Source organism: Protobothrops mucrosquamatus, unplaced genomic scaffold, assembly GCF_001527695.2.
Source record: "Protobothrops mucrosquamatus isolate PMUCROS unplaced genomic scaffold, P.Mucros_1.0 scaffold2316, whole genome shotgun sequence".
Classification (NCBI taxonomy): domain Eukaryota; kingdom Metazoa; phylum Chordata; class Lepidosauria; order Squamata; family Viperidae; genus Protobothrops; species Protobothrops mucrosquamatus.
Window position 1 is genome coordinate 40,156 of NW_015388400.1, and position 19,561 is coordinate 59,716.

General features: G+C 41.2%; 1 protein-coding gene across 1 annotated transcript; it reads left to right on the forward strand.

Moving 5' to 3' along the window:
* Nucleotides 1–820: 820 nt before the first annotated feature.
* LOC107295348 (NKD inhibitor of WNT signaling pathway 1) lies at nt 821–19,312 on the forward strand (the record flags this gene model as incomplete). Its single annotated transcript, XM_015824659.1, has 6 exons — nt 821–927; nt 9,131–9,226; nt 13,766–13,913; nt 14,597–14,681; nt 17,054–17,188; nt 18,742–19,312. Coding segments are annotated over 6 exons (1,142 nt in total), but the record flags the coding sequence as incomplete, so codon positions are not given.
* Nucleotides 19,313–19,561: the final 249 nt, after the last annotated feature.

Genomic DNA, 19,561 nt, shown 5'->3' on the forward strand with positions numbered 1-19,561 from the left:
CTTAAAAAAAGGACAGATCCTGTAAAGCAACCCAAAGCATTTGTTAAGGGTTATCTTTCGGTTTGTTGGGGTGTTTCACATGAAACCTTTTGACCAATCTATTAGCCTTTACTTCACTGGATTTCACCCAGGTGGCTTCGGATAACAGGTATTCCTTCCATTGTACTAGATACTGCAATTTCCCTCTGAAAATTCTAGAGTCAAGAATACGCTTTACTTGAGTGATTTTGAATAGATTTGGATTATTGTGTGTTTATTTCCTAGATTAGCTTTGGGAAGTCCTGGGGGGGGGAGGGGGGAAAAGGGTAGGTTTGTATTATAGATTTATATGTATGATTTTTTTAAGGAGGTGCCCGGTGATACCCCAACTGCACAAGACGGGATGGTTGAGTGAGGAAGGGAAGTAGGAAAGAGGGAGGAAGGAGGAGTGGTGGTAGAATGGGAGGAGGAAGGAGTGGTAAGTGGAAGAGGGTGGTGCAGGAGGGGGACACCGGACATGTCCGTGAATGTTTTGTTTAGTTTTATTCTCTTTGGTTGATATTGTGATAATAGATTTATGTTTCTGTTTTTTAAATGAAAAATAATAAAAATTTATAATTAAAAAAAAAAAAGAATACGCTTTACTTCATAGTGGGTCTGTCCCGCAACCACGAGGGGCCCAGGTGCCTTTTTTGGAGGAGGTCTTAACGTGGAGCCCCGATTATTTTCAGGGTAGGTCTTACTTTTGGCAAAACCTGGTATTTTGTGCATCCCTACAGCTAAACTCAACCCAACATCTAGAGCGTTCTCCTTAACTCTGCCTTCTCTCTTTTACTCCCAGTTGCTCTGCCTCCAGAAAAGACAGACGGAGCTTGCAGCGGTGATGAAAAGAAAGCCGAAAAGGAAACTGATGTCCGCACAAATGCCAAGAAGCAGCTAAAATTTGAGGTAAAAAAAGCACGTTGCCCTTTTGTTAGGGGCAGCCAGTTGCTCTGAGATCTTCAAAAGATGCCGTTCCCATCCAATTTGACTCCTAATCGGCTCCACATTAGTGGTTTTGCAGATGCAAGCGTCGTTCAAAACAGCGATGCTGGTCTTCTTCCAAACATTTGGAGAGTGTTCTGAGGTCAAGACAGCTCTGGTTTGCGCTTGGAACCCTTCCAGGAGAGTTGGAACAACATCAGAACGCTTCCAGAAACGATGAAATAACCCATTTTTGAACTTGAAACGGCATTTGGAGTCTTGAAATGTTTTGTCTTTGAAACATTTCACAAGCCTCCTTCAATGCATGCCCTGTTTTCCTGGAAGACAGAAGACGCTTCAAGAATTCAGAGAACTGCTAGCTTTCTGCCCTATTTGGGAGCGCATAATAAATATTGTGGAGGATTATATTGTGTGTATGCGGTTGCAAAGTGATTGCCTAGATCCGTATCCTGGAAAAGGACAGATTTGGAAAGAATTGGAGGTGACCCAATAATCATGCTTTCTTCCTCCATCTCCTGCTGTACGTACAAGAGGCCACCATGCTAGCAGTTGAATCGTACTTCAAAACTGACAATGAGGCAGCAACTACTAGTACAAGGGAGAGCTTAGTTCAGGTGATGGGCAGACCTCTCCATTGATAGGTTGTTATATCATCATATCTCAATCTGCTTCTTGAGGGTGGTTGATTGACTTTACTTAATTAGGAGACCAGACCTTTGAAGAACCCAAGTTGATCCATGGGGCAAGCAGAGTCTGCTCTCAAAGTTCAAAAACTTTGCAACTCCTAGGAAGATTATTCCAGCTTTTGTTTACAAAAGCATCTTGAGCAACCGAAAGAATAACAGAGCTGGAAGGGACCTTGAGGTCTTTTAATCAAACCACCTACTCAAGTAGGAGACCCTTACCATTCTGGACAAATCATTCTCTAATCTCTTCTTAAAAACTTCCAATGTTGGAGCACCCACAGCTTCTGGAAGCAAGTTGTTCCACTGATGAATTGTTCTCACTGTCAGGAAATTTCTCCTTAGTTCTAGGTTGCTTCTCTCCTTGATTAGTTTCCATCCATTGCTTCTTGTTCTGCCTTCAGGTGCTTTGGAGAAGAGGTTGGCCCCCTCTTCTTTGTGGCAATCATTGAGATATTGGAAGGCTGCTATCATGTCACCCCTTGTCCTTCTCTTCATCAAACTAGACATACCCAATTCCTGCAACCGTTCTTTGTATATTTTAGCCTCCAGTCCGCTGATCATCTTTGTTGCGCTTCTCTGCACTCTTTCTAGATTCTCAATATCTTTATTACCTAAACACTTGGGGCATGCATGTTTATGTGAAGTTTCCCCAGTTATGTCCCATGGAATAATTACAGATGTGAATTAAGCTCTAGATTCATGCCCAATTGGCTTGCAGCACTGGCTGCCCTTAGCTGATCTGGAAAAGCTAGGCAGGATCAGACTTGATCAGGACCACCAGGAGTGTAGACTTGACTGAGGAGCTGGAAAAAACAACAAATTGGGGAAAAAACAAAACACCCCGCAAAGCTCATTCCAGGAAATCACTAGGAATCAAAAAACTTGGTTCAAGGGAAACCTTTTATTTGGTGTGTTCTTGTGTGTGTAGCAGTTCCATGAAGTTCCATGAACTCATATGAGCAGAACTTTCTCAAGTGCCAACCAAACACCAGGGATGCCAACTGTGGCAAAATTTAAATATATTATTATACATATTATTCTTATGTCTCATGTATTGGCATTAATGAGTCTTCTCTGCTGGCTGTCATTACCCTTCTTTCTCTGAGTTTCTGTTTTCTTATCTTCTTGCCAAAGGTGATCAGTGTGTTGTTGCTTTAAAAGACACAGATAGTGCTGGGAGTAAACAGAGCCAATTACAAGAACCTAAGTGATCTAATTTTCCTCCTTGATATAAATTCAGCTAAGTGGACAGATTAAGAGTCTTCAGAAGTTGGTGGTGATCTTGCCAAAATTGTTCCAGGACTGATAACTGAAGTTGCAAAAGAATAGGCTTTCATCTTTACTCCCCCCCCCATGCCTCCTTGATTGGTCTTTCAAAATAGAATTAGTGAATCAAACAGAGAGACATCTTTGAGAAAACAGGGACTTTTCATGTAGCTTCATTGATATCTAACACAGTCAATGAGGTTTCTATGATTTGAGTGGCTTTAAGATTCCTTCCTGCTTCCCTCTCCTTCCCTCCTTCCCTCCTTTCTTCCTTCTTCCCTCTCCTTCCTTCCTTCCTTCCTTCCTTCCTTCCTTCCTTCCTTCCTTCCTTCCTTCTTCCCTCTCCTTCCTTCCTTCCTTCCTTCCTTCCTTCCTTCCTTCCTTCCTTCCTTCCTTCCTTCCTTCCTTCCTTCCTTCTTTCTTTCTTTCTTTCTTTCTTTCTTTCTTCCCTCTCCTTCCTTCCTTCCTTCCTTCCTTCCTTCCTCCCTCTCTCCTTCCTGTCCTCCCATCCGTCTTATTCACAATTGTGGATAAGAAAGACAAAAAAACTCTGGCTAATGGACTTGGCAGTACTTGGAACAACAAAACAGAAGAGAAACAACTGGAGAAAATCCCAAACTATAAACCCTTGCAAATAGAAGTATAATGAATGTGGCAAAAGAAAGCAAAGATAGTGCTAATAATAATTGGTGCCTTGGTTCAATCCTGAAAGGCACTGACAAATTCACCAGTCAATTGCAAAAGGCAGCTTGACTTGGATCAGCTTCCGTCCTATAACGTTATCTTTAACACCATCGAAGGTCCTCAGGAAGGACGATAGGTAGATAAAAAGGACAAATCCAGCCTAAACATCTGTCTGGCCAACCATAATGATGCACGTTGCTGATTTCTATCTCTGGGTTGTCCAAGGAGTCTCCTCCTTTAGGAAGTGTAGAGATAAGTATGTACACGTACCGCTTGCATTTGAGATCAGAGCTCCTCAGTGGCGCAAGCAGACGGGCTGAGCACACAGGAGAGGCTTTCATTTTATGACAAGGCACCCAGGAGTCTGAAATATGACAGTCAAGAGGTCTAAATCGGAGGCGGCAGTGGCTGCGCTTTGGCTTTTAAAGACGCTGAGAATGTTTGTGTAATCTGAACCTCCACTTCCACAACTGTGTAGGGGTCTTTTGGCAGCTTTCAAGCCCGGGCCTGTAACAAGCAGGAGACGGCTGCCTTTGAACTCAGCAGGGGAAGTGGGGGCTTTACCGTTAACTGCTGTAGGGAATTGGTTTCAAGTCAGCAGATCAAGGAGGTATTTCAGGCCTTCCATCCTGCCAGAGCTATTTGGAACTGTTTATTTTCCTTGAGTGCAACCGCTTTTCTTTTAATTGCCCCCATGCCTTGCTTGGCTCCCCTTGACTCCGATCACGCCAGTTCCACAGAAGTAAGGTGAGGAGGGTCCTGTAAAGTCAAGGCGAGGCGTTGGATTAAAGTGGAGTTGGTTGTGCAAACAGTTTTGCCCTCCTTGGAAACACAAGACTGAACTGAAAAGTCCCTCATTCAATTCTTACCTTAGCCAGGTAAAAACATCCGGGCATCCTTTCATGATCCTTTCGTGGCAGTCCTCCAGGTACAGCAGTCCATTTAGTGACCGTTCAGAGTTACCACGGCTTCTGAAAAATGCGACTTAGGACCGCTTTTCACATCCCTATGGTCACGTGATCAAAATCCGGACGCTTGGCAACTGACTCATCTTTATGGCGGTTGCCATGTCCCACGGCCATGCCATCCCCTTTTGCGACTTTTTGACAAGCAAAGTCAGTGAGTAAGCCACTTAGCAACCATTTTACTAACTCAACAACAGTAGCGGTTCAGTCCTTTACTCGAGCTGGTCCTTGTCTTCTTGGATACAAGACTGAGTTTTAGCTCTTCTCAGGCATCCCCAAACAGTGTTCCAAAATGGCAGCCGGGCGTCGCTGTCAAAACCCAAACTAAGAAAATAATTTCCATGATATGTCTCAGACTTCGGCCATTTTTATTTTTTAAATGCAAGTAGCTCTCCAGTGACGACCACAATCGATCCCAACATTTCTGTTGTTAAGCAAGACATTTGTTAAGTGGGTTTTGCCCCATTTTACAACCTTTCCTGCCTCAGTTCTTAAGTGAATCCTTCCTTCCTCATTGACTTTGCTTGTCAGAAGGCCACAATTGGGGATCACAGGAGCCCGGGATCACTGCGACCATCATAAATACGAGTCAGTTGCCAAGCTTCTGAATGTTAGATCATGTGACCCTGGGGATGCTGCAACGGTCATAAATGGGGGAAATGGTTATAAGTGGTGGGATTTGACTGGTTCGGACCGGTTCAGGAGAACCGGTAGCTACTTTTTTGTTGCCCAGGCCCAGAACAGACTTCTGGAAGCAGCATCCACACAGAGAACCGGTTGTTCACATATTTGAATCCCGCCACTGGTTATAAGTCACTTTTTTCAATGCCGTGGTAAACTTCGAACGCTCATTAAATGAATTGTTGTAAGTTGAGGGCTTCCTGCATATGTTTTATTTCATGTCAGGCTCCAGTGACTCAACATCAGGAGAATCTTTGAACGTGTCATTGCCAGAAAGGATGATCGATCAGAAGCCTCAAATTCTTTGGTTTTGCATAAAGTGTGTTGCCTAAAGTATATTCTCTTAACAGCCTAGATTTACAGACTTCATACCAAGAGGCCTTATTTGCATTTCTGGGCCTCAAAACCTTTTAAGGTTTCAATCTAAATCAACTTGTGCAGAATTCGATCAAGCAGCTCGGAGGGGGCGGTGTTGTTTGGATTCGGACGTTGTGGTGTTTTTCACGGGCCAGAAGCGAGGATGAGCAAGAAGGATACTTTTAAAATCCGTGGGTGAAAAGAGTTTTTTCAATGGATAGATTTGGGGGGAACCAGTTTGTAGCAACGTTCGTGTTTCACGCTGTAAATCTCTTCCGCTTTCTCTTTAGATTAATTAGCTTGTTCGTTCTCAAACTGGAGAGTCTGACTTCCGATTTCTAAGCGGTTTTGCAAGTACCTTTCACAGACTTTCTCCTGGGTGCTTAAGGAAACTGAAAATGTTTCAAACTCGGCAGGAAACATAGCTGAAAGGGAATTAGGTTAAAAAGCTCTATTCAACATCTTCTTTTTGCCCAATCCGAGAACAGCTGACACATCGCCCCTAAATATGACTGCCGTTTTGGAGAGGAAAAAAGGAAGCTGACACGTCTTATTTGAAGTTGTAACAATTAAAAAAAAATCTATAAGACACTTTCTGGAATTATGGGGTATAAAAACCAGAGGTATTGTTTATATGGGTGGCCAATAAAATTTAAAAATAAATAAAAACAAATAAGTAAAAATGCATGACCTGGTTGGTAGTCTTGACCAGACATTTTAGGAAATGAATATTGTATTAAACGTGGAAGGGAGAGGAGTAACTTACATCTCAGTTTGAATGCTGCATCTCTTTGTTGTTGTTAATTGCGAAGTCGTGTCCGACCCATCACGACCCCATGGACAATGTTCCTCCAGGCCTTCCTGTCCTCTACCATCTTCTGGAGTCCATTTAAGTTCACGCCTACTGCTTCAGTGACTCCAATCCAGCCACCTCATTCTCTGTCATCCCCTTCTTCTATTGCCCTCAATCTTTCCCAGCATTAGGCTCTTCTCCAGTGAGTCCCTCCTTCTCATTAGGTGGCCAAAGTATTTGAGTTTCAACTTCAGGATCTGGCCTTCTAAAGAGCAGTCAGGGTCGATCTCCTCTAGGACTGACCGGTTTGATCGCCTTGCAGTCCAGGGGACTCGCTGGAATCTTCTCCAGCACCATAGTTCAAAGGCCTCAATTCTTTGTTGCTCAGCCTTTCTTAGGGTCCAACTTTCACATCCATACATTGCAACTGGGAAAACCATGGCCTTGCCAACGTACTTTTGTTGGCAGGGTGATGTCTCTGCTTTTTAGTATGCTGTCTAGATTTGCCATAGCTTTCCTCCCCAGGAGCAAGCGTCTTTTAATATCTTGGCTGCAGTCCCCATCTGAGGTGATCTTGGAGCCCAGGAAAATAAAATCTGTCTCTACCTTGCCTTTATTTTTAACTGGTGAAAACGGGCGTGTTGTTTCCAAAATGGGTCCCAGACTGGCACTGAAACCAGTAAAGACCAGCAGACATGAGGCATGACATTTTCAGCTTCTTTTATTGGAATACTCCAGCAAAAGCGTCTCAGCAGCTAAAGGACTGGAGACCCCAAACAATGCACAAATAGAAATTTTATACAGTTATAATTAAGGAAGTTAACACCCTAAGAATCAATCATTGGTTCCTTAGCACATGTTTCTTTTGATTGGGTTATTCTACTTTATTCTCCTCCTTCTTCATACATGGCATGTTTATGCTAATAAGCTTTCTTATCAAAAGAGGTGTGGGTTTTACTATTATAATAAGCTAGGGGTTACCAGAGTTTATATATCTATGGGCCTTACCCAGCATCCTTCTAATGCGTCCTTCTAAGTTGTAACTTTCTTGGTGTAGTAGTGTCCCAACATTTGTTACTGGTCTTGTTATAGCTGCAACTTTCTGCCTTGGCAATGTCTTTAACAAACTTTCCTAATTCCAATCTAAGTTCTTCAGGTGTTCGTTGCAAGATGAAGCAAAGATAGCAAGTTCTAACTATGTAAGAACTAGGTATGCTTCCCAGTCAATACAGATCATTGCATTGTCACTGACAGTTTTGGTGGGCCACTAGATAAGGAAACCACTGCCAGCAGTTCGATCCTGACCAGCTCAAGGTTGACTCAGCCTTCCATCCTTCCGAGGTCGGTAAAATGAGGAGTCAGATTGTTGGGGGGCAATATGCTCACTCTGTAAACTGCTTAGAGAGGGCTGTAAAGCACTATGAAGCTGTACATAAGTCTCAAGTGCTATTGTTATCTTTAATATTGCTTAGAGCTGCAAGGAATCACATATCAAAATAATATACTGCTATTTTTTAATGGTTTATGATGCATTCGCAGACATAATTGTCTTCATCCCAATAATTTATGTGCAGTAGGTCTACCAGGGAGAGGGATTATATTATTTTATTATATTGGGAAGGCCACGCTTGGAATACTGCATCCAGTTTTGGTCACCATGATGTAAAACAGATGTTGAGACTCTCGAAAGAGTGCAGAGAAGAGCAACAAAGATAATCAAGGGGCTGGAGGCTAAAACATATAAGGAATGGTTGCTGGAATTATTGGGTATGTCTAGTTTAATGAAGAGAAGGATGAGGGGGGACATGATAGCAATGTTCCACTATCTCAAGGGTTGCCACAAAGAAGAGGGAGTCAAGCTATTCTCCAAAGCACCTGAAGGCAGAACAAGAAGCAACGGATGGAAACTTACCAAGGAGAGAAGCAGCCTGGAACTAAGGAGAAAATTTCTGACAGTTAGAACAATTAGCCAGTGGAACAACCTGCCTCCAGAAGCAGTGAATGCTCCAATACTATAAGTTTTAAGAAGAGACTGGACAGCCATTTGTCTGAAATGGTATAGGGTTTCCTGCCTGAGCAGGGGGTTGGACTAGGTGACCTCCAATGTCCCTTCCAACTTTGTTATTATTATTATTATTATTATATTATTATATTACAATACAGACAATGGAGCACTGATGATACCTTACAAACTGGTTGATGACTTCAGTCACTGGCTCATGCTGATGGTTAAACAAGTGGGAGTGTCTAGTTCTATGGGGCTTTGGATTGATCTGTCCACATCTGGCACACATAAAGGAGGAGAACTGACCACACATAAAGGAGGAGAACCACCACCATTTAAAATGTCCATCTCCTCTTCGTCTCCATAGGCAGTCCAGAAGGATACCAAAACTGATGGTATCAAAAGTCTCTGAGAGATTAAAGGAAGCAAGGATCATTGTAACCACACCAGTCATGGATCCATCAATAATCAACAGGCATGACCATAGCTCTCAGAGCTATGCTTTGAATAGTCTTCAAGGACAGCCTAATGAAAGAGTCTAGATTATCTGTTTCTTGCAGGGCCCTTTGAAGTCACAGCCTAATCACTTTCTCAACTATCTCTGCTAAAAAAGGGAACTTTAGAGATTTTTCCCTTGGAAAAGCATCTTCAAACAAAGCATGTTTTAGATAACAACTAGCCTTTTTGATTTGGTTAACCGTATGCACGTTCACGATTGTGTGTTCCTTAGGAATTGCAGTGTGATGTGTCTGTTGAGGAAGACAACAGGCAAGAATGGACCTTCACCCTCTATGATTTTGACAACAATGGCAGAGTCACCCGTGAGGTAAGCCAAGTTACACACAAAAACCGCACACGGTAAAAAAAACATTGGTAAAGAAAATTGAGAAAAAGGTAGGTTGTACATGTAACAAATCAATATATTTCTAGCTCAGGAGAGCATGAATTTTACATATTGATTTTCTTTAGGGCCACTGATTCATTTGCTGCAGGTTTTTGAGATAAATCTGTGCAGCTCACTCATCCCTGACAGCAAGGTTCTCCAAACTTGGCAACTTTTAAGATTTATGGATTTCAACTTCCAGAATTCCACAGCCACAGGTCTTTAAGTTGCCAAGTTTGGAAACCCCTGTTTTATGGAATGTTTTTGAGATTATAGATTTTGGACATTTTTCATAGGAACTACAAGTGACCCCTGTACCACAGTGTTGTGAGTTCAAAGATCTTTCTCTCTTCAGCTAATCCCAAGTGGGAGACTTCCTGCTCAAATGCATGTCTGCATACCAAGTAGTAATAGTTTGATATCTATCATCATATGGAGGATTCATCTGGAATAGCATTGCGTTGGCAATGAGATGGAAAATCTACCTTTAGCATTAATTTGATCTGTGGATCAAACTCTCCACCACAGAACTGGTTCATGTTCGTTGAAATCCTTGCCTGAATTTGCAATCCTGAATGAACATTTATTACTATTAACTAATTAATTAATACACATTAACAATATGTATTATGGTTGTATTATTATTTATCCTTCTTACTATCTTCTTTATTCCCCCTTCTTATTGGTTTTATGATTATGATGATTCTTCTTCTTCTGTTGCTTTGCACGTACACTGAGAGTTTCTGCACCAGAGACAAATTCCATGTGTGTCTGATCACACTTGGCCATATAAAGTATTCAATTTGATTCAATATAAACCCAACTTTTTCACGGTTCTGCTTTTAGAATCCTTGCAGTGGAATTCTTTACTGTTTTGTTTTCGCAGTTGGCATTGTTTAATGTCAAGGATTAGCGCTGTCCGTGTATGTGTGTGTGTGTGTTTAAGGAACATTTTAAAAGTGTGAATTTGGAAAGCGATAAACAAGGACAAATTATTCCTTAAAACAGAGTGTCAAGAGCACCCTTTACAAATATGAAATTCTTCCTGGCTCCTCCAGTTGCTGTAAGAATCAAGCCAATAAAATAACAAGCGTGGTCTTTGAACGTGTTTTTTTTCCAGCTGGACTGATAATCGTATTTATCACGAGGAGGGATCTAAGATGCAAAGAGTAAGACTTTGCAAAGTGTAAGATTTTGCTGAGGCTTACATGCTTTATAGATTTGGAAGTGACAACACCCGCTAGCCGTAAAAATGCATCAAATTTTCAGGCCAAGCTTTTTGCTCAAGATTTCCAGGTTCTTCCATCAGTCTGGGCTTAACCTTGCACTTGAAATAACAAATATACCGTTTATTCCTGGACTTGTTTCTCTGCCACTTTGTCTGTAGGCTATTTCATTTTTGGTAGTGTGTTATACCGGCAATTCACACAATGACAAGGTGAGAATGCAGAATTCCTGTGGATTCAGCAAGGCGGAGGGGGGGGGGGGACGGAAATTTCTTCAGCTAGGACAACAGCGAAGCTTAGCCAAAGTGCGAAGTGTGTTATTTCTGATGTGGTGAATTAGAGAGCAAAACTGGCATTTCAGAGAGAACTGTGTTGCCCATGGGTTATTACGGAGGCTGAGTGTTGTGAATAACTTAGTGGATGCCCTATAGCTTTAAGGCCTTGCTTGAGGAGGTCTGTGTTAATAGAGCTTCTGAAGAGGTGGAGAGAGATACCAAGAGGATGTAAAAGAAAGGAGAAATGAATATAGAAAGAGAATAGACTCATTTCTGTGTCCCCCCCCCCACATTCAAGATTTTTATTTTTATTTTTATGGGTTTAAGCTATCAAACGGCTTTAGATAAGAAAGAGAGAGACTATCCAGCTGTTGCGTTTGAAGTCAAGACTGAAGAAATATGTCTCTGGGATAGATGAATGCAGAACGTTGGTGCAAAACTATAATTACATTAGAAGGGACTTCATGTATATCTGGAATTATTTTTTCACTTCAGTTACAAGTCACAGCGTTTTTTGAAACACAGGGAGGCTTTTAATTAGCCCGCCTTATTAAGCTTAGAGGTTTTACATCTTAAAAAGCCACTTGCTTTTAAACGTTAAGTGTCGGTATTTTTCAGGGAACTGCACATGGACGGTAACCAGGGTGGTTTGATTAGATGGCTACCAGGTTTTTTTTTTAATTGACCAGGATTTCTTAGAACACTCACAACAAGTGCATTCAAATGCAGCATTTAATACAGGGATAACCATTATCCAGGAAGGAGAGCCACGAATTTTCTACTTGGAGAGGATGGCGTAGAGATTGGGCTTTTTTCTTCTTCTTTCTTTTCTTTATAAAATATGTTAAGCCTTCTTTAGGGATTGCAGACTATTTCTGAACCTCGCCTACTTCAAACCCTGCTGCCAACTTTTGGCAGTTGTGAAGCAAAAGAACCCATCCTGATTTAATGCAGAAGAAACTTGGGGTTATTTATACCCCTCTTTCATCGGCAAAGTTGTCTGCAGAGACTTGCTCCCTGTTAAAATTACCTGGATGATGTATGGAACATGCTTTTCTCTCGACTACTGGACTACAACAGTAACAATATAGTCACCGCTTTCTTGCACTGCATGAATATAGGTCATTCTCAACTTACGGCCACGATTGAGCCCCCAAATTTCTGTTGTTGTTAAGTGAGTTTTTCCCCATTTTATGAGACCTTTCTTGCCATAGATGTTAATTGAGTCACTCCAGTTGGTGACACGGTTGTTAAATGAATCTAGCTTCTTAACTGATCAAGGAGAGAAGCAACCTAGAACTAAGGAGAAACTTCCTGACAGTGAGAACAATTCACCAGTGGAACAACCTGCCTCCAGAAGTGGTGAATACTCCAACACTGGAAGTTTTTAAGAAGAAACTGGACAGCCATTTGTCCGAAATGATATAGGGTTTCCTGCTTGAGCAGGGGGTTGGACTAGATGACCTCCAAGGTCCCTTCCAACTTTATTATTATTATTATTATTATTATTATTATTATTATTATTATTATTATTATTATTGACTTTGCTTATCAGAAGGTTGCAATAGGGCAGTGATGGCGAACCTTTTAGAGACCGAGTGCCCAAACTGTAACCCAAAACCCGGGTGGACATGGCCCATCGGGTGGGTATGGTCCATTGGGTGGGTGTGGCCAATTGGGTGGGCGTGGCCCATTGGGTGGACGTGGCTGCGGTGGTAATGGCAGACTGGGTGGGACTAAAAAGTTCAATCAACCAATTCCAACTTTGCGAGATCTTTTTTTTTCCCGCGAGAAGTTAAAATTGATTGATTGATGGAACATTTTTTTTTTTTGCACACGGCAGCGGAGGCCTAAAGCGAAAAGGTTTTATAAAACCCAGCTGAAGGCCTAGGACTGGGGCGACGGCGCATGTGCCCACAGAGAGGGTTATGCGTGCCACCACGGCAATAGGGAATCATGTGACCCCAGGACGTTGGAACCGTCATATATACACAGCAGCGGCCAAGGAAGATGCTGTTGTAACTTCAAATGTTCACTAAATGAATGGCTGTAAGTCAAGGACTATCCGAATTTGAAAAGAATGACTTTGAATATGACTGAACTCCTACCTCCATCAAAGCTATGGTGATCTTGACCATGATTTGCTGACTGGCGTTAGCTGACCTTGACATGACGCTGAAATATGACCCAGGACTTATCATTGATAGCATCTACCACCTTCTAAACCACAGTTGTTGTGTGATCCAAACCAAAAGAAGAGAAGGGGACAATAGACATGTTGTGGGAATGTGTCTGTTTGGGAATGGGAGATCAAGCCATCAGGAATACGATTGTGTTGAGAGCTGGTTATCTAGTCTCTCCCTCTGTCAATTAGTTAGATATTCAGCTGATGCAGACGAAGTGAATTAGACCAGAGTGGAATTTTTGGAAAACATTTAACCTAAACTCGCAGATGCCTGATTTTTTGTAATAATAATAATAATAATAATAATAATAATAATAATAATAATAATAATAATAATAATAATAATAATAATAATAATAATAATAATAATAATAATAATAATAATAATAGTTCTTCGTTGGTTAGTTGTTCCATCATTTAGTAAAAGTGCATTAACAGGTATGATTGATGCTTGTAAGGAAGTGAATGCATATTGAGGATATGAATATGTTTCCTTCACTTGAGAAGTGTCTTATATCCTGATAGCTTAAACAGTTTGGGTGCAAATTAACTGAGCCAGAATCTTTACACAATTGCTCCATAATTGTAATTTTACAATAGTCTATCCTCTGCCTTCCTGGAAACCCACCTTGGTTTGAGCTCCTGTGATATTCATAGCTCTTTGAATTGTAATTGTGGGATTTCAGACTGTTGGTAAGAATTACTCTTTTTGTAAAGGAAATAAGAAAATGTGACTACTGGCAGAGTAAACACTATCATTACTGGTGTTTACACATGTATTTTATTCTCTTTCTAGGATATTACAAGCCTGCTTCATACCATCTATGAAGTTGTGGATGCTTCTGTAAATCATTCACCCACCTCTAGTAAAACCTTGAGGGTTAAGCTGACTGTTGCTCCAGACGGGAGCCAGAAGAAGAGAAGCATCATGCTGAATCACGCGGGTAAGATTTGATTTGGGTCTTTCTTCCTTCTCCAACTAAACTATCATAAGATATTCCTTAGACTGGGAGAGACTCTTAAGCTGTGTTTGCCTGTTACACCAAGCCATAATAAAATCTGTTTGTTTTGGATTTAAATCAACGTACCTTTTTACAAGCTAAAACATAATGGTGCATTGAAGGAAACCATGGATTGATCAATCCTGGCTTAATGCGATGTGGAATTGCAACCTTTCAAGGAAATAGTACATTGCAAAGTTTCCTTAGTGAAATGGACTGAGTTCTCCACCCCAGTCGGTCCGGTTGAAAATATTAGCTTTTATTTTCTTGCTTTCTCTGGCCAAAGTTGCTTTGAACATCTTTCCTGCTTCCACTTCTTCATTTCAGTCAACCATTTTTTTTCTCCTCTAAAATTGGAGAATATTTTCAAGAGGTGTGCTGAATCTTTTCCTGCCTTTGAGGCTGGATGCAAAGAAATGAATCTGTCTACCTATTTTTCACCAAGAAGAGATGTGCCCTTTTTAGTTGGACTGTGCCAGAAAATCAATAAGAAGAGAGGAAGTAACCATCTCTCTCTCTCTCTCTCTCTCTCTCTCTCTCTCTCTCTCTCTCTCTCTCTCTCTCTCTCTCTCTCTCTCTGTGTGTGTGTGTGTGTGTGTGTGTGTGTGTGTGTGTTGTGGAAGCAGATCTTCAAAGCTCAAGGCATCGAGTAGAGAGCAAAGCTGGTGAAGAAGCAAGAAGTTGTGACAAGAAGCCAAGGGGTTCCCTCAGGTAAACTGGAGCAAAATGTTTTGTCTCTCTCTGGAGAAATGTCATCCTAGATAGCCCTGGATTTAAGCATTCAGTTTAGCACTTCTGGAAGGAGGGGGCCCTTTCAAACAATGCTGTGCCCAAGTTATGTTCCCCCCATAGGATGTCCCACATTAACAAGGATGGTCCCATATTAACATGTCACGGTTCAGAAGCTTGGAACAAGGAGGGATTGAACCTGTCAAATTAAATTATTGATGTTCATATCTGTTTATTGATGTTCAATTATTGATGTTGATATCTGTTTTAGCCTTAACCCATTTGATGGAAAATAAAACTGTCTCCAACTCCCCACAAATCAAGGAAGAATGGGCATCACCGCTAAATGTCCTTCTTGTTGCGTGAAATGAATTGAAATGTTAGAATTTTAATTTTAAAAGACCAGCAAAAACGAACACCAACAATTGCAAAGTTCTGCAAAGTAGCCAGGCTGCAAACATTTTGCAGTAAAGGACTTCTCTGGTGGTTTCTCATTCAAGGATTGACCAAACCTGACCTTCTTTGCTGCTCAGCCCAAACTAAGATAACTATCTGCTGTCTCCTGTTGTAGGAGAATGAATGGCAGAACCCGGGGGTGGAGTTAAAAGAGGCATCAGCCTAAAATCCCTACATAGACACAAATGAAGTGAGTCCAACCTCCTTGAATTCTGTGGACCCATATCTAATTCCAAGCACAGGCTAACCATTAGTTGAGAAGAGTCCTGTGCATAGGTTCTTAGCAATAAATCTGTTTAATTGGATCTTCATGTGTGGACCTGGTCTTTCGCCCTTGTCACCTGTTGAGCTTTTCAATTTAAAGTCCTTAAAAAAATAAAAATAAAATTCAGGGGATTTGGAGGGCATTTTCTCTCTGAAATCTAAACCATCTCTGAAGGCTGTAGTTCTTCAAATGTATTGATTGATTAAACTTCTATGCCATCCATGTCACCAGTTTCCTCTCTTCTTCCAGTAGTACCTCTTTCCCCACACTAGGCAAATACCATTCTTATTGTTATTAGTAAATATACAACTGAATATCAACATCTTTGTTACATTTTTCTCATAATATCAATAATATCAGTTTTAGATTACTTTTCTTTTTTTTCTTTTTTTAAACAATATTTTATTGAGTTTATTGAGTAGGGAATTTAGGATAAAATAAAGAAAGGTACAATCACCTATTTTAACAAACAAGCAACTGTCCGGATCATAATAATGAGTGAATATCTTAAAATAAGCTTAACTATAGCCATATTACAAACAGTTAATAAATAAATTCATCTATTAAATAAACACGAATAATAAACTCTCAGAAAATCCTAACTATCAACATAGATGAAAATCACTAAATCACTAAAAATAACAATGTCATCTACCTATTAATTAGAACTTGGTTAGAAATCAATCATCTATTCTGAGATGTTAGATCCTTTTCAAATTCTAACGCAGTGATGGCGAACCTTTTAGAGACCGAGTGCCCAAACTGCAACCCCAAACCCACTTATGCATCGTCGAGTGCCGGGTGGGTGTGGCCCATTGGCTGGGTGCGGCCAATTGGGTGGGCGTGGCCAATTGGGTGGGCATGGCTGCAGTGGTAATGGCAGACTGGGTGGGACTAAAAAGTTCAATCAATCAATTCCAACTTTGCAAGAACTTTTGTTTTTTCGCGAGAAATTGAAATTGACTGATTGAACCTTTTTTTTTTTTTTGCACATGGCGGCAGAGGCCTAAAGCGAAAAGGTTTTATAAAACCCAGCTGAAGGCCTAGGACTGGGGTGACGACGCGCGTGCCCACAGAGAGGGCTCTGAGTGCCGCCTCTGGCACCCATGCCATAGGTTCGCCACCACTGTTCTAACGTGTCTCTAACCATTGATAAAATTTATCCCAAGTTATAAAATAAACTGAATCATCTTTTTCTTTCATCTCCAATGTTAATCTATCCATTTCTGCACACTCTAAGATTTTAGTAATTATAGTCTGGTCAGATGGTATATTCTCATTTTTCCAATATTGGGCAAATACTATCCTCGCGGCTGTTAAAACATGCAGTATCAGATAATCATTCTCTTTACCATAATTAGGTTTTAATATTAGATTACTTTTCTAACCAAAACATACCTTAATAGCATTTGCACTTAATATCCAAATTTTAATTTCCCATCCGTGTTCAAAATGCCTTTATTGTTTATAATTTCAAAGTAAGTGATAATTGGGTAACCAAAAGCTTCCCTTATTCAAACTTCTTAGCCTTTTCCTGTTTCCCTCTTATACCAAAAGCACAAAGCTTAGTTTTTAAAGGCATTCGCTAACATGATACGACGATACTAAACGGCATCCTGTAATTTGTGAATAGGTACCATCATGGCGAATCGAAGCCTGAACCGAATGGGTGCTACCATCACTGCGTTGATGAAAACATTGAAAGGAGGAACCACTATTTAGATCTTGCAGGAATAGAAAACTACACTTCGAAGTTTGGGCCAGGTATGTTGCCCCCATACAATGCAATTCGTTCCAGATCCTGCTATCTTTTGAAATGGGACCATCTGGCTTACTTGGACAGGGGGGAGTCATGCTGAATATTCAGAGATCAGGATGTGTTTTGAGACTTGAAGCAAAGGTCCTGGAAGAGCTCTGATTACCTGTTGTTTTCCAGAAAGGGCCCTGTAGAGGACACAGGGAATGGTCTTGAAAGGCAGGAGGAACAGACACTGTGAAGGCAAAGGTTAGATAAACGGGGTTTGATCCCAGTCCAAAAATCTGAGGAAACTTCTCAGACAAGCCCCTCNGCTGCAAATACTGTATATTCTTGCTTTGACAATGTGCAGAACTGTCTGGTATTTATATAGTTAAACCAGCAACCAGGAAAGAGGGAGGAGCATAAGGATAGCCCGGGAGAAAGAAACCGGAAGTAAATCACATCTTCCAAGTTGATTGGAAGATGTGAACCATGACCCTACAATAAGGGAGTGGAAATGTTTGGAATGTCATCCGTACGGAAGAGAAGCAGATCTAAGCATTCCTCCATATTGTGCTGACATATCTGTAACATTAATAAATGCTTTTAGGAGAAAATATGCCTGAAAGTCCTTTTTAGTGTTTCGTTAATCAGACATATGACAGCTGTCCAAAGACTTTTACATGGTCATGTGGCCAGCATGATGTCACGGAGTGCTGTTACCTCCCCACCGAAGTGGTACCTATTTATTTGCATTTGCATGCTTTCGAACTGCTAGGTTTGCAGGAGCTGGGGCGAGGACGGGAGCTCACCCTGTCATGTGTGCGCTCAGATCTCAAACCTGGGCTGCCAGCTTTCCAACCAACAAGCCCAGCATCTTAACCCACTGAGCCACCGTGCCGCCAAAGTGAAGGATGGGGGAAACACATTCAAATTGGCAAGATTCTGTTGCCAGTGCTGTTAAAGTAATAGTAGTTTTTAGCTATATGGTATTGATTTCTTAGTCTGGTTTACCATGTAGGGTTGCTAGCTTTGATTATCATTTCTCTGATTTCTAGTTAGCATATTTAACAAGCTTTGGATCAACAGAAGAAGGGGACTATTGAGTTTTTGAGAACCACTACTCAATTCTTAGTGTTACTAGAAGCAGCATGACACATACTGCAAGAGGTGTAAATGTGAGGGCCAGTTGTAAGTCGAGGATTACCTGTGGTGTGGTATGCTAATCAAAATGTATTTAAATGAAGTTAGTTAATCCAAGCACTTTTTAACTTGCCCTTGATCAGAATGTTTATATTTCATGCAGTAGACCCATCTTTTTCTTTTCTATTAAACTACCCTGTGACTCGGTCTAGAAGTGATTGTTAGACATCTAGTATTTTGTCTCCCGTATGGAGAAACCCAGATGTAGAAGGGTCAATTCAGGTATTGTTCCTGATTTACTTGGGTTAAATAGACAGAAATTATTACGATTTTAACAATATAAGTGTCGTCTTCAGTAATTCCATCGGCGGTTACAGGTAATTTAGTCAACGAGTCCACGGGACGTTAAAACTTTACTAGAAAACAACAAAGAATCCGAGAGGTGCAATAGCTCAGAAGCACAATCCAACTGTTCGGGTTGCCAATCAAACAAGGTCCCGTTCACATGAGCCCGAGGTCTTCCACGCCCACCAGCGGAGGTCACCTGTGGTAGACCCTGTCCAGATCAACCTAATGGAAGCTTCATACGCAAAGCTGGCAGAAATTCAGCAGAGGCTGCGGAGTCAAGAGGCTAGCAGACATTTTGTGAAGTCTCCCAAGACTCAGAGCAAAAATACTGCTTCTGTACACACCGGGAGGGCCATGAGAAGTAAACCCATCCAAGGAGCGCCAATTCCCATGGCTTCTCCTACCCCACGGATAGGTCAGAACGTACCTTACCACCCCATGCAGTCTCAGCAGACTTACAAGAAACATAAGCAGAGGGCCAAAGAGACCCATCAGTTGTGCAAAAGTTTCCAAGCTCCTGGGACCGTTGTGGAGAAAGAACACGTCAGAGATCTGCCTGCGGTCATCTTATACGAAGGTCAAGTTGGGCAGATGATCCAGAGACACGAGCACCACCACCATCACGAGCACCATCACCATTATCATCACTTCTACCAGACATGAAATGGACTTCTCTCTCTCTCCCCAGCTCTTGGGGAGCTCTCCCACATGAAGGAAGCGTGTTGTGGCCTCTAGGGGAAAGATCGGTGTTGTCCTTATTCATGTTAGTATGGTTGCTATCATAATTAATATTCTGCTAAAACTATTTTAGAACTTGTATGAAAAACACTAAAAAAAATTAAGGGTGATGATAATAATAACCTAATATTATTTATATTATGTGGAACTGTATCACTTAACTTTAATAACTTG